General features: G+C 44.4%; 1 protein-coding gene across 2 annotated transcripts in view; it reads right to left on the reverse strand.

The window, feature by feature from the left end:
• Positions 1–14,471, reverse strand: part of ccdc85ca (coiled-coil domain containing 85C, a) — a 190,186-nt gene that overhangs the window by 15,920 nt on the left and 159,795 nt on the right. For both annotated transcript variants that reach the window (XM_067991977.1, XM_067991976.1), the window contains exon 4: positions 232–333. In XM_067991977.1, the coding sequence (XP_067848078.1) occupies positions 232–333 (102 nt within the window). The remainder of the gene's footprint in view (positions 1–231; positions 334–14,471) is intronic.

Genomic DNA, 14,471 nt, shown 5'->3' on the forward strand with positions numbered 1-14,471 from the left:
ATTGGCCTCTGCCGATCTGACACTGTTATACAAGGTCTAGGCAATGAAGCATCTCTTCCCTCTCTCTGGGTACAAGAAACAAAAGCTTTTAGTCTACCACTTCACAGAGGCTGAGTAAAAGGAGATCACTTCAGTAAGATAATATTTTTTGGTTAGTTTCAACTGCAACTTTGGGGCAGACTGGTTTCTTTAAATGAATAAAGACGTTTTCAAAAAGCTGCCGCATTTTACCTTCATTGCATGCACTACCGCTTCTGGCTTTTGGGCAGAGGGAATGAATCCAGGTGGCACTGCTGGAACATTGGGATCCCCAGTCACTAGTCGAAGAGGACCCTGTTTAAAGGACATAAAAGCTGTGAGTACATTGTGTTTCTTACATCCACATATGTGGTAATCAACATGGTGGGGGGGGAGAAGGGAAGGGATAAGGGGAAAACAGGAGGGAGAGAAAGGGAAGGGGAGAGGTGGCAAGAGGGGAAGGGAATAGAGAAGGGAAGGTTGGGGAACCGAGAGAAGGGACGGGAGTGGGAGGGGAGAGAAATGGTATGGGGATGGAGCAGGGGCGAGGAATGGAAGAGAGGAGAGGGACAAAAAAAGGAAAGGGAGGGGAAAAGAAAGGGAGGGAGAAGGGATAGGTGGTGAGTTAGGAGCGTAGGAGTGGGGGAAGAGGAGGAGAGGGGGAGAGGAAGAGGAGAGGAAGGGGGAAGAGAATGAGGGGGAAGAAAGGAAAAAGTGTGGGAGGTGTTAAAAGCGAGAAAGATGAAAATGGGTGCATTTCAGTGAGAAACTCTAAGGGATGCTCTGCAATATCTCTATTACTTGCTTGAGCTAGTTTCCACCAAAATACAGCAATTTGCCAACATAAAATCCTGTGGTGAGAACATAATTTGTGTAACAAGATGCGATTGCACTATATAAGATTATCTAATTTACTATGTAGCTTCTGGGAACCGATCTTCTTAAAATGAATAGTGCAATTTAAACCTCTATAAACATTTCAACATCCCTTACACTAAAGATGAAAGGAACGGACGGGTGCAATGGTTATGTTCCAGTAGTTGCAGGATTTCCTGTCTTTAAAGTGTGGGCAAGCCCACAAAAAAACCCAGCACACACCAGGAATAAAAGCCCTTTTCCTGACTCCATTATTCAACACCTAGGGAGCTCTCAGCATGGAACAATGAAACAATTTACTAGTTCAACTATGACTTCCCCAACAAACCCAGTAATAATATACCTTCCTCCAGGCATCATTCATTTCAGATTTAACATACACGCCAATTGTCGAAAAAATGTAGAATCAAATAGGTTAAAATAGCTTTAGGGAATTAAATCAACATGTTCTTGTCTTCCTTCAGGCCAAGTTAACTGGTTCAAGCTGCGGAGTTTAAGGGAGACTTTATAAAAAGCCTGTCATGGGGTGAACTATAGCTGAAAAGTCTCGAAGCTGCCGCTGGAATTATACACTACAGCAGGATTCTTTACATCATTAGAAAGAGTACATTCAGGTCAGTTGTACAAATATATAGAGAGGTTACAATACAGAAACAGGCCATTCAGCCCAAACAGTCCGTGTTAATGTTTACCCTCCACACGATATTAGGGAGCCTGTGGCTAGAAATGACACTTGTTCTAAGGTCTACTCTCAGGAACTTTTTACATTTAGCATTTCTGTAGCTCGGATTGAAGGATCACAATGCCTGTGCTGTCTGCTTGCATTTGCACTGCTAAATCTGGCTTCCGTGTCTCTCTGGCCGAGAGACTTGTACAAAGGTGGGTCTATGAATCTTCTATTGGTATAAGGGAGTGGTTTCTCTCCCTCCTCCACCGATACCTGAGAGCACCTCACCTTGTTCCACCTGTCGCCTCTCCTTTAAAATGCTCGTTCTCTACCTCCCTCCAAACCCCATCCTAAATTTCTCCCCGAGATATTGTCCTTCCTTTCCTAACTCATCCTCTGGGAGTGGCTTCTCATCCTCGGTGATTTCAATCTCCATCTCAATTCACCTTGCCCTCTCTCCTCTGATCTCACTGCCCTCCTAAAACCTTTCTCTCCATATAAACTCTCCTCCCCATATTCACGGCCACCCCCTCGATCGTGCCATCTTGCTCAGCCTCTCAATTTCCATGGTTTCGATCACTGACAAGAACATCTCCAACCACTTCCTTGTATCTCTCACCACCCACATCCCCCTATCGCCTTCCAACCCCACTTCCTTCTCTTTCCATCCTTGGAAAAAAAACTCTCCCTCAAGTCACTTACAACTGCATTTTCAAACTCCCAACTATCTCGCCTTTTCCTTCCATTAGCCACGGTACTTCTGCAGCTGTCAATTTTCTCAACCACTCCCTCACCACCACCTTTGATGCCCTTGACCCCAGTAAAACCTTTAACTCCCTTCCATTCTGGTTGGTTCTCCTTAGTACGGCCCCATCTTTGCTCCCTCAAATCCAAGAGGCGCAGACTTCAGCGCAGAACTGGTTTAGCCATCCTTCCCCACTACATCAAGAATCACCAGGCCTCACTCTCCTCTGCCAAAACCGGCCACTACTCCAGGATCATCCTGAAGATCAGATACCCATGGCTTTTTTGTCTACTTACGTTCCTCTGCCTTGCACCCTCACCTCCAACAACAAGTGCGAGGAGCTCATAGACTTCTTTGCCACGAAGATTCAGACCATCCATTCAGTTGCCTCGGTAAAATCTCCCGGGCCTCACACCATTGCCGCCTACCTAGCTTCCCACTCACGCCGACCCCCAAACACCACACTCACGCCCCAAGTTAAAATCTGGGCTGTGTGGTCAGCAACCATATGTACACTGACGACACTCTGCTCTACCTCTTCACCGCCTCTCTCAACCCCTCAATGCATCAGTGTTGTCAGCCTGCTTGTTCGACATCCAATCTTCCTCCCCAGTTAAACACTGGGAAGAATGAAGCCATCGTCTTTGGCCCCCGCCACCAGCTCAGTACCCTTGCCACCGATTCCATCCTACACTCCAGGCACTGTCTCAGGTTCAACCACACTGTTTGCAACCTTGATATCCTGTTCAACCACGAGATGAACTTCCGACCCCATGTCCTCCCCATCACAAAAACCTCCTACATTCATCTCCATAATGCTGTCTGTCTGCCTCTGCTCATTTCTCAGCCCAAAGGTTGCTGAAATTCTCATCTGTGCCTTTGTCACCTCCAGACTCGACTATTCCAATCCAGTCCTTGTCGGCCTCCCACCTTCCACCCTCCATAAAGCTGCCGCCCGGATCCTATCCCACACTAAGCCCTGTTCACCCATCATCCCGGGGATGAGGGGGTGGACATATGAGGAGAGGTTGAGTAGATTGGGACTCTACTCATTGGAGTTCAGAAGAATGAGAGGCGATCTTATTGAAACATATAAGATTGTGAAGGGGCTTGATCGGGTGGATGCGGTGAGGATGTTCCCAAGGATGGGTGAAACTAGAACGAGGGGGCATAATCTTAGAATAAGGGGCTGCTCTTTCAAAACTGTGATGTGGAGATGCCGGTGATGGACTGGGGTTGACAATTGTAAACAATTTTACAACACCAAGTTATAGTCCAACAAATTTATTTTAAATTCCACAAGCTTTCGGAGGCTTCCTCCTTCGTCAGGTGAACGGTGTGGAAAAAATCAAAACTGAGATGAGGAGAAACTTCTTCACTCAGAGGGTGGTAGGTCTGTGGAATTTGCTGCCCCAGGAAGCTGTGGAAGCTACATCATTAAATAAATTTAAAACAGAAATAGACAGTTTCCTGGAAGTAAAGGGAATTAGGGGTTACGGGGAGCGGGCAGGAAATTGGACATGAATTTAGATTTGAGGTTAGGATCAGATCAGCCATGATCTTATTGAATGGCGGAGCAGGCTCGAGGGGCCGATTGGCCTACTCCTGCTCCTATTTCTTATGTTCTTATGTATCCGTACCCTGCTGACCTATACTCGCTCCCAGTCGCCCAACGCCTCCAATTTAAATTTCTTATGCTCATGTTTAAATCCCCTCATGGCCTCACCTCTCCCTATCTCTCTAAACCCCTCCAGCCCTACAACCTCTCCACAAAACTCTCCACTGACTCTGACCTCTTGTGCATCACTCCCTTCCTTTACCCCACCATTGTCGGCTAGACCCCATGCTCTGGCATTTTCTCCTTGAACTCCTCTGTCTGTCCACCGTCCTCTCCTCCTTTATGACCCTTCTTAAATAAAACACACCTCTTTGATCACCCTTCCTTAAATCTCCATCTTTGGCTTGGTGTCCATTTTTGTCTGGTTATGTTCTCTGTGAAGTGCTGTGGGATGTTTTGTTGTTTCAGCAATGCTTACCCAGTAAGCCAGCACAAGGATTTTGTTCTCCTGTGATCCGTACTAGAGAAACGCTAAATGTATAAGGACCTTTAAAGGGGGTATTGCGATCGGTAAAATGTGTTGGCAGAACACTTTGTCAGACCAGTAAATTGAGCAGAGTGCAACAAGACAACCTGCGATGTCCACTGTTAAATTTCTTTCAAGTTAATGAGTAGTTTAAATTTAAGCTGTGGTTGTTCAGGATGTTAAAGCTCAAAACTGTACAAAATAATAATGTAAGTGGCCGTCTTGGCTCAGTGGTAGCTGTCATGCCTGTCAGTCAGAAGTTTGCAACTTACACGGCCCACTCCAGGATTTGAGCACATAATCTAGCCGTACTGAGGGGGTGCTGCACTGTTGCGGGGTGTTGTTTGTTGGATGAGACGTTAAACTGAGGTCCTGTCTGCCCTCTCAGGTGGTTGTAAATAATCCTTTGGAACTATTCAAAGAAGAGCAAGGAGCACTCTCAGTGTCCTAGCCAACATTTATCCCTCAACCTACACCACCAAAACCAGATTAACTGGTTATTTACCTCATTGTTCTTTGTAGGACCTTGCTGTCCACAAATTGCCTATAAAACAACAGTGACTGCAGTTCAAAAAGTAATTCAGTGGCTGTGAAGTGCTTTGGGACATTCTGAGGACATAAAAGGTTCTATATAAAGGCAAGTTCTTTCTTCTGTAGCAACAAGTTGGTCTCAAATAGCACTTTTAATTAAGTGCTGGCTAAATCCAGGTAAATCCTTATCCAGGGAGTACACTTTCATACTGCTCTACTGACTCGTTTTTAGCTTTCTGTTCCCCAATTTTCTTCCTTTCTGTTCAAGTGTTTCTCTTTTTCCCCTCCCTTCTCTTGGCCTTCAACATTTCTCAATTCTCCTCCCACGCCGCCTTCATATCTGAATACATTCTCCTTTTATGCTTGGCTGCACACAGAGGCGAGCCCATTAAATGTCAGCGTGGAATCACGAGGAAGGAACTGTCAACTATCTACTTGTCAGGAATAATCTTGAGTCTGTTCACTGCGTCTATCGCCCGCTGTACAACCTCAGGACCAATTACGTTTGACTAAATGAAAAGATTATTGCTGGTGTAATAAAATGGGTCAGTAAGAGCAGGTGATCCAGGCTATATCTGTCCACGTCTCCAGCATCAGCCTCCCTCATGAATGTTAAAACACCAAACAGCTGCCATTAGCAACAGGCTTGAAAACCTATTCAGTTGTGTACACAGATTGATGGGATACATCCATCTCCTGTTGCAATACTGCCAGGAAATATCACTTCATACCCCAGATTTCTATATAATCTGCACTGCTCCTTCCTAACCCGCCACACAATATATAATTCCCCAACTTCACACTGCTGGTGGGAATCCTCACCCACCAGGAATGCGTATTGAAAACTCGGACCTGTGCCGTGCACACTTTTCCGAGAATTAATTTAGATGGTTGGAAAATCGCTCGTAGCGCACCCCAGAATTTCTCTGGGAGAGCGCAGCGTGAGTTCCAGACTTTGGCCACTCCGCCAAATTACCAATCGCACCCGTACAGTTTGGGAACAGACAGTTGGGTTTTAAAATGCACGGTCGATTTTATTCATTTACTCTTGTTCTTATGAAGTGGAGGTATTAGTTATTAAAAAAAAGGTTTTTAAATCAGTTTCCACTATTGAAGGTTTTTAAATCAGTTTTCACTATTGAAGGTTTTTAAATCAGTTTTCACTACTGAAGGTTTTTAAATCAGTTTTCACTATTGAAGGTTTTTAAATCAGTTTTCACTATTGAAGGTTTTTAAATCAGTTTTCACTATTGAAGGTTTTTAAATCAGTTTTCACTATTAAAGCACTGGTCGGAACTAAAACCACAATCCCACCATTAGGTTGGGTGATTCCACTCTGGGAGGAACTAATCTGGGGGCAGTGACCTTTGACCGCAAATGGACGCCTCATAGTAAGTGGCTCAGGAACACTACTACCTGAGGTCAAGAAACAGGTTACCTGCCTGTACTCTCGGCCCGAGAAACATTCCTATATAAGCACAGAAAATGCAAGCCTCTGCTGATGATGTGACCACAGGGTACAGAACCTGAGCTACCATGCTTGTAGCCCTGTCCCTGACTCATGCTCAAATCTAGTGAGTCTGCACACCCAGCTGGGGAGCTCTGCATTCTTTACCTCATAATGAAGGTCGGGAAAAAGTGATTACAATTTTCCAAATAGCTACACAGAAAATAACGAGCACAAGACAGTTCAAAGATTCAAGACAGTTTCCTAGAGCAATATGTCATGGAACCAACCAGAGAACAGGCTATTTTAGATCTTGTATTATGTAATGAGATAGGGTTAATTAATAATCTCACAGTAAGACATCCTCTGGGGAAGAGTGATCATAATATGATAGAATTTCACATTGAGTGTGTGAGTCAGAAACTAGAGCCTTAAATCTAAATAAAGCCAATTACATAGATATGAGGGGTGAGTTGGCTAAGGTAGATTGGGGAATTAAATTAAAGGGTATGATGGTTAAAAAGCAATGGCAAAGATTCAAAGAAATATTTCAATATTCTCAACAAATATACATTCCATTGAGAAATAAACATTCCATGGGAAAAGTGATCCCCTCGTGGCTAACTAAAGAAGTTAAGGATAGTATTAGATTAAAAGAATAGGCCTATAATGTTGCCAAGAAGAGTAGTAAGCCTGAGGATTGGGAGAGTTTTAGAAACCAGCAAAGGATGACCAAAAAAATGATAAAAAGAGAGAAATTAGAATATGAAAGTAAACTAGCAAGAAACATAAAAACAGATTGTAAGAGCTTCTACAAGTATGTAAAAAGGAAGAGAGTAGCAAAAGTAACCGTTGGTCCCTTAGAGGATGAGACAGGAGAAATTATAATAGGGAATCAGGAAATGGCAGATGCGTTAAACAAATATTTTGTATCTGTCTTCACAGTAGAAGACACAAAATCATACCAGAAATAGTGGGGAATCAAGGGGCTAATGAGAGTGAGGAACTTAAAGTAATTAGAGAGGAACTTAAAGTAATTCTCTGTAGAGAAAAAGTACTTGAGAAACTAATGGGACTAAAAGCTGATAAATCCCCTGGACCTGATGGCCTATATCTGAGGGTTCTAAAAGAGGTGGCTGCAGAGATAGTGGATACATTGGTTATGATCTTCCAAAATTCCCTAGATTCTAGAACGGTCCCAGCAGATTGAAGGTAGCAAATGTGACCCCACTATTCAAGAAAGGAGGGAGAGAAAAAACAGGGAACTACAGGCCAGCTAGCCTGACATCCATTATTAAGGAAGTGGTAACAGGGCACTTAGAAAATCATAATATGATTAGGCAGAGTCAACATGGTTTTAAGAAAGGGAAATCATGTTTGACAAACCTATTAGAGTTTTTTCAGGATGTAACTAGCAGGGTAGATAAAGGGGAACCAGTGGATGTCGTATATTTGGATTTTCAAAAGGCATTCGATAAGGTGCCACGTAAAAAGGTTGTTACACAAGATAAGGGCTCATGGGGTTGGGGATAACATATTTGCATGAATAGAGGATTGGTTATTGGACAGAAAACAGAGAGTAGAGATGAACGGGTCATTTTCAGGCTGACAGGCTGTAACTAGTGGGGTACCGCAAGGATCGGTGCTTGGGCCTCAGCTATTTACAATCTACATTAATGATTTAGATGAAGGAACCAAGTGTAATGTTTACTGTAAGGTTGCACGTAATTAATAAAAAAAACACTTTTAAATTTTACAAAAAGTGTTTCAGGGCCTGAGTGGGTCATCATGCTGTCGGCCCCGGTTTAACACACAGTGGAGGAGAGGAGAGAGTCTGGAGTTTAAAGATTAATATGCAGAGACATCAGAAGGCCAAAGAGACCCGCTGGATCTAACCCGTTTGGATGTTCCTCTTCAGGGATATTCCGTGTCCCGAAACCTTCCAAATGAGCAGGGACTGAGGCAAAACAGCAGTTCTCATTTAGTTTTACAGGCTATTACTTTTTAGAAGCATCCATGGAAGATTTTAGTTCAGTAGCTGTGTGGTGATTCGGGAAATCAGATGTTTGGGATTGTATTACTTTGCTATTGGCCAACAATTAGACAGACTCAGATCTGCTTCCACCACTCCTTCCCTCAAAACAAAAACATTAACAGTCCCTATTTACTGGCACTCCTCCAAAAATAATCAACCCAGTGATCAGCCCTGACGTGATTCCTTTCAAGTCTGTGTCCTCCCAGAATGGAACCGTTACCATGGACAGGTGTCACGCCAATCCCAGCCACTCCACTAACCACATTAGTTCCACCAGTAAACAGCTGGTTAAGGAGCTTGTGCTGGAAAATGGGTAAAGGGCTGTCATCAGAGACCTGATTCAGAGCTTCAGGTGGTGTTAATCCTCAAAACCCTTACCCACCCAGACATTCTGGGAATTTCCATTGCGATTCACAGCTGCTTCTGACTGTTGCAGGTGAAAAGGAGAGAGGGCCTCGTCACACGTTCAAACAGGCTGGACTGATTCCATCCCCAGCCCTGGTCATAATAAACTGTGGTCGCGACTGGAACTCCTATTAATTTAAAACACTAAGCAAAAATGTAACAGCTCAAATGTTAATTTCTGGAGCGTATTTAAGGAAAGAAATTATAGGAAAGGGGGAAGGAGAAAGACTAGCAAACACTCATACTCCATTTACATGTATTTTACAGCAACAAAGTACATTTATATAGTGCCTTTAACGTAGTAAAACATCCCAAGGCGCTTCATAGGAGCGTTATCAAACAAAATTTGACACCAAGCCACATAAGGAGAGTTGGGCAAAGAGGTAGATTTTAAGGAGAGTCTTTAAAGGAGGAGAGAGAGGTAGAGAGGCAGATAAGTTTAGGGAGGGAATTCCAGAGCTTAGGGCCTAGGCAGCTGAAGGCACAGCCGCCAATGGTAGAGTGATTAAAATCGGGAATGCCCAAGAGGCAAGAATTTATACAATTTATTCAGGATATGGAAGGAATAATTCTGCAATCCCAAACTCTTCAGCATGGATCAGAGATACAGCTACAATATTGTAGCCCCAGTTCTCCGACTCTTACTCCTGTGAGACCCTCCCTCCTCGCTGGGAGCATTGAATTGTGGAATTACCCTTAGAACTGCCTGATAATCAAGTGCTGACAGACTTGCAAAATTGAGTAAACGTTGAAGAAGATCTTAGCCCCGCTGGTTCACTGACTCGAATCCTATTGTAGTTGAAGGTAAAGGAAAGAAAATATGTTTTTCCCCTGCTCCACCTCTTCCGTCCATTCTCCCCGCAGTGTGTACCATCCTGGGTTGAGATAGTGACTAGCTCCCATCCTCAGCTTGTTGCACTCCACGAACAGCCGTTAGGTGGGGCTGGCCACAGTGCAGTGATGGAGGCAGCACACTTTCAACTCGGCCCTAGGACACTTTGTCCCACATTATTTGTCTCCAGCCTCACAACCTCTCAGTCTGCCCACCGTGTAACAGCATAAAAATAAAATACTTCAGACAACTCTCTCAGTACTTACACAGTGACAGTTTCAGGCAGAAGACCTTTCGTCCATCTAGCCCTCCCATTCACAGTATTCCCTTGGAGGATTTCTATTAACCCTGCATCCCATTTGTTGACAAGAACCTGTATAGTTCCTTCTTGAAACCCATTAACTTCCAAGAGTCAATAAATTCTCAATGGCTCGACTGACACTTGACAGCATACTGAAATGTGGAATGGGGTGGGGGGAGGTTCGGTCAGTGTAGGCAAGAACCATTTGCAAACTTGTGTCATGCCATCATGCTCGGTCAGCCTCATACTCAAATCAGGTCTTTACATGAGTATTTTTCGTGATGATAGCAGAGCAGGAGGATGTAGTTAATGACTTGCAGAGGGATTTGGTTCAGTTATGCAACTTTGCAGACAAATGGCAAACTAAATTTAATACTGACAAATGTACTGCACAATGGACAAAAAAAATGTGCAATGTAAGTACAGTGAATAGAATAGAATTAGCACCAGGAGAGAGTGGGGAGCCTTGGAGTAAGAGTGGACCCGTCACTTTCAAGACAATGTAATGAAGCAATTAAAAAACGAATAGTATATTGGAACGTGCTGATCTTAGTGGGGCAGCAGAAAGGGTGCTACAATTGATCTCAGCATTCCGCTCCTGACCTGTATACAATGACCCCTATTGGACGTGGATGTGTGGACATCAAGTGAGGACAGATCCAAGCTTTTGGTCACCCTTCCTAAATATCTCCTTCTTTGACTCTGTGTCCATATTTTTGATTGTACCTCTGTAAAGCGCCTTGGGACGTTTTCTCGGCATGAAAGGTGCTGTATAAATGCAAGTTGTTAGTGTTGTTGTTGACATAATTTAGGGTTAACATCGACCTGTAAAAGGGAGGTCATTGTGTTGGTGCAACTTCCAGACAATGCTTTTTCCTCATTCAGTAACGAGCCATTTCATTAAAGATGGTTGGCAGAACTCAGCTTGCCACCATGTGCCTGTGCCAATTCATGAACACTTATACTGCCTCACCAGCTGCTGTTAGTCTGCCCGTATGGCCACATGCCATCAGTAACTCTTTGTGCAGGGCTTGTGCGATTAAGCACTGAAGTCATTTAGCACACATTTACCGTACCTAAGCAATCCTATACAAGGCTCACTGCCATTCTAATTAAAAACCACATTCTCAACTCTCCAGCCCAGCAGAGTTCATCACTATGGTAAAACTCTGGCACATTTTACACTGAAATGGAGGACAGAGAAAAGATTAAAGCAGGGGATATTCATCGCAGTGCGGCATGATCATGTTAAAAAATATGGACTTCTACCATTCCAATCCAATGTTCCCATCTCCCATCCCAATTGTAGTTACTGAAAACCTGATGGCAGAGCCAGATCGTTTCGTCCAGTTCCTCTGTTCCATGATCTGCGCAGTTCTCATGTTATTACAATCTGGTTGCTCTGAAGCTCACTTTGATTTTAATTTGTATTTTGGGAATAAAAAAATGTGTGCGAAACGGGCACCTCCTAGAATATCCGCTGACTGGTCTTTGATGTAATGTGCGTTGTTTATTGATAAACTGAGCTCGGAAATTCCTGGGGCCACCGGCTCGAGTGCAGCAGAGTGGAACGCCCACTTGCCTGTGCCCAAATCCCAGGGGCAGGGGTCATTGGCATAGCCGGGGTGGGCCGCCAGCATTTGCAAAGGAGGTCCAGTAGTGCCCGGCATGACCCAATCCGCCCTCCTGAGACAGAGTGGCACCATGTCGCTCTATCTAAAGTTCCCCCCCACCCCACCAATGAGCTGAACAATTTTTTTAAAAGTCTTCATCTCCCATAGGAGCCACTGTGCTGCAAAAGGTTTGGGGACCTTCAGAAGGCCCTAAAAGGGACTCACGCCAGCTCTCAAGTGGTGTGTGTTCTGCTGTGGCCTTTCAAAGGTGTAAAGGGAGGAATTTCTTGGGAATTCCCCCAGACACACCCCTCCGTAGGGTGGGGGGAGGGGGGGGAGCAGGTGGAAGATACACCCATGGACCTCCCAACTGGAATTTAAACGATAGGGCAGGGGCCCGGTGGATCCAGGTTCCAGCCCATAATTCATGCTCCTCCCGGGCAGAATGGGACTTACACCTAATCCCAGCACAGGAATGTTGAGGCCTGCATCTCCAAACCTTGGTTTTGAATGGTTCTTAAAGGGAGGAGCTGAAAACAGGAAAGCAGTTCAGATATTTGCTTCAAATGGTTGCAATTAGAGGCTTAAGTCCCATTTTATTAAAATATGTGTCTGGGGCATGGAGGAAGTTGCAACTGTGATACACATCGAAGCTGCATTCCGGGCAGGATACTGGTTCGTGTTTGTGACTGTCCAATCTTAACCGTGCCATCATATGGAGACTCCAAGTCAAGGACATGCGCTTCCTCATAATGAGGAAGTAAAAACTAGAGTTTTAGAGTGCTAATAAGCCACTCATGTGCACCTCTTTGACAGGGATAGGTTTCGGAACTAGTCTTTGGTCCTTCCTTTTGTCTGGGGAAGGTTTGTGCTGCGTGGGAAGATTTAATGAGGGAAGGAGAGGGAGAGAAAGAACACGTGCTCCTTCTGGGGAGTAAGAACCAATATCTTACTGAACGCATTGCTTCCAACAAGAGGGAGAAGAAAGGTTGGATTTGTCAATCTGGTCACCGCTGTATTTTTGCTTCCTATTCGTACATTGTACAGCCACTGGAAATCAGAGAGAAATCTATACGATAGCTGTTCTTGCAGCAAACTAGTCTCCAAACTAATCTGAAGACCCTCAGAACAACTGTGCATGGACTCTGGGGTCCACTAAGAAAAGTAGCCCAAGATGAATGTTGGTCCACGATGATGATGCCAGGCAAGGATAGAGTCAGGTTTCACAGGTTTACAAAATGCACTCACAATATTCATAATAGACCTAGTGATTATAGGACCTGCTTTTCAATCAAGGCAGTTGCATGTTTCTTGGAGACATTTTCCATTTCAATCCTCCTAATACAGCAAGTGTGAGTTAACCATCCTTGACCTAGCAGCTCGACAGGGCAATTCATGAAAATAGAGCAGTCCGGAAGTGAAATATCCTTTTTGGGCAGTCTGCATTCAGAGTTTACTGCACAAAGGCAAATGACATGCTCGCACCAAATTCCAATATACTTCAACTAAATCCCCCTGAGCCACATCCAGTGTCCTGCTGCTCCTGTCCCAATCCCAGCTGGCATTTATCACACTGGATTTTGTTGTCAATTATACAAAATGCAACACTTTTACCTCCGCATATACCAGGCTTAAAAGAAAATGAACGGGCTAATTTTAACAAATAACCCTACAGTTATCATGGTTGCACAAACCAGTGTGTCATTATTCATGCCACTGTTGAGCCACATAGGTCATTAGTGATGAAACTGTGTCTGTACGAGTGCAATTAAGTTCAGAATAATGCTGTGCTTTACAGGATTATATATTTCTCATTGCAATCGTGCGTAAAGGACACAGCTTAATGAGGCAGACGGGCAGAAAAACAATTGAAAACCTTGCCTCGAGAGTTCTGCTCCTCAAATTAACCACTTGACTGAAGGCTTTGTAAGAGTTTCATCTCTTTCTGATTTTACCCCTTTCATGTTTCATCAGCTGCAATAATCTTTTAATACATACACAACCTTTTAGATTGTTTCTGCTGGCATGTGACTGGAGACGGTTTTAGTTAATCCGATGCTTTTTTTGCTGGTCCCCGTTTCCGTTACTGTTCCATTATTGGACGCTTCATGCCCTTTTCAAATGTAGAAACAGTATGGGTTCTGCCCTCCCGCCTGCTCCTGCAATTTCATTCACTCCCGCCGTGAAGGTGTTGACTTAGAGTCATAGAGTCATAGAGTTATACAGCACGGATAGAGGCCCTTCGGCCCATCGTGTCCGCGCCGGCCATCAGCCCTGTCTACTCTAATCCCATATTCCAGCATTTGGTCCGTAGCCTTGTATGCTATGGCATTTCAAGTGCTCATCCAAATGCTTCTTGAATGTTGTGAGGGTTCCTGCCTCCACAACCCTTTCAGACAGTGAGTTCCAGACTCCAACCACCCTCTGGGTGAAAAAGTTCTTTCTCAAATCCCCTCTAAACCTCCCGCCTTTTACCTTGAATCTATGTCCCCTTGTTATAGAACCCTCAACGAAGGGAAAAAGCTCCTTAGTATCCATCCTATCTGTGCCCCTCATAATTTTGTACACCTCAATCATGTCCCCCCTCAGCCTCCTCTGCTCCAAGGAAAACAAACCCAATCTTCCCAGTCTCTCTTCATAGCTGAAGCGCTCCAGCCCTGGTAACATCCTGGTGAATCTCCTCTGCACCCTCTCCAAAGCGATCACATCCTTCCTGTAGTGTGGCGACCAGAACTGCACACAGTACTCCAGCTGTGGCCTAACCAGTGTTTTATACAGCTCCATCATAACCTCCTTGCTCTTATATTCTATGCCTCGGCTAATAAAGGCAAGTATCCCATATGCCTTCTTTACCACCTTATCTACCTGTTCCGCCGCCTTCAGGGATCTGTGAACTTGCACACCAAGATCCCTCTGA

Source organism: Heptranchias perlo, chromosome 10, assembly GCF_035084215.1.
Source record: "Heptranchias perlo isolate sHepPer1 chromosome 10, sHepPer1.hap1, whole genome shotgun sequence".
NCBI classification, from domain to species: Eukaryota; Metazoa; Chordata; class Chondrichthyes; order Hexanchiformes; family Hexanchidae; genus Heptranchias; species Heptranchias perlo.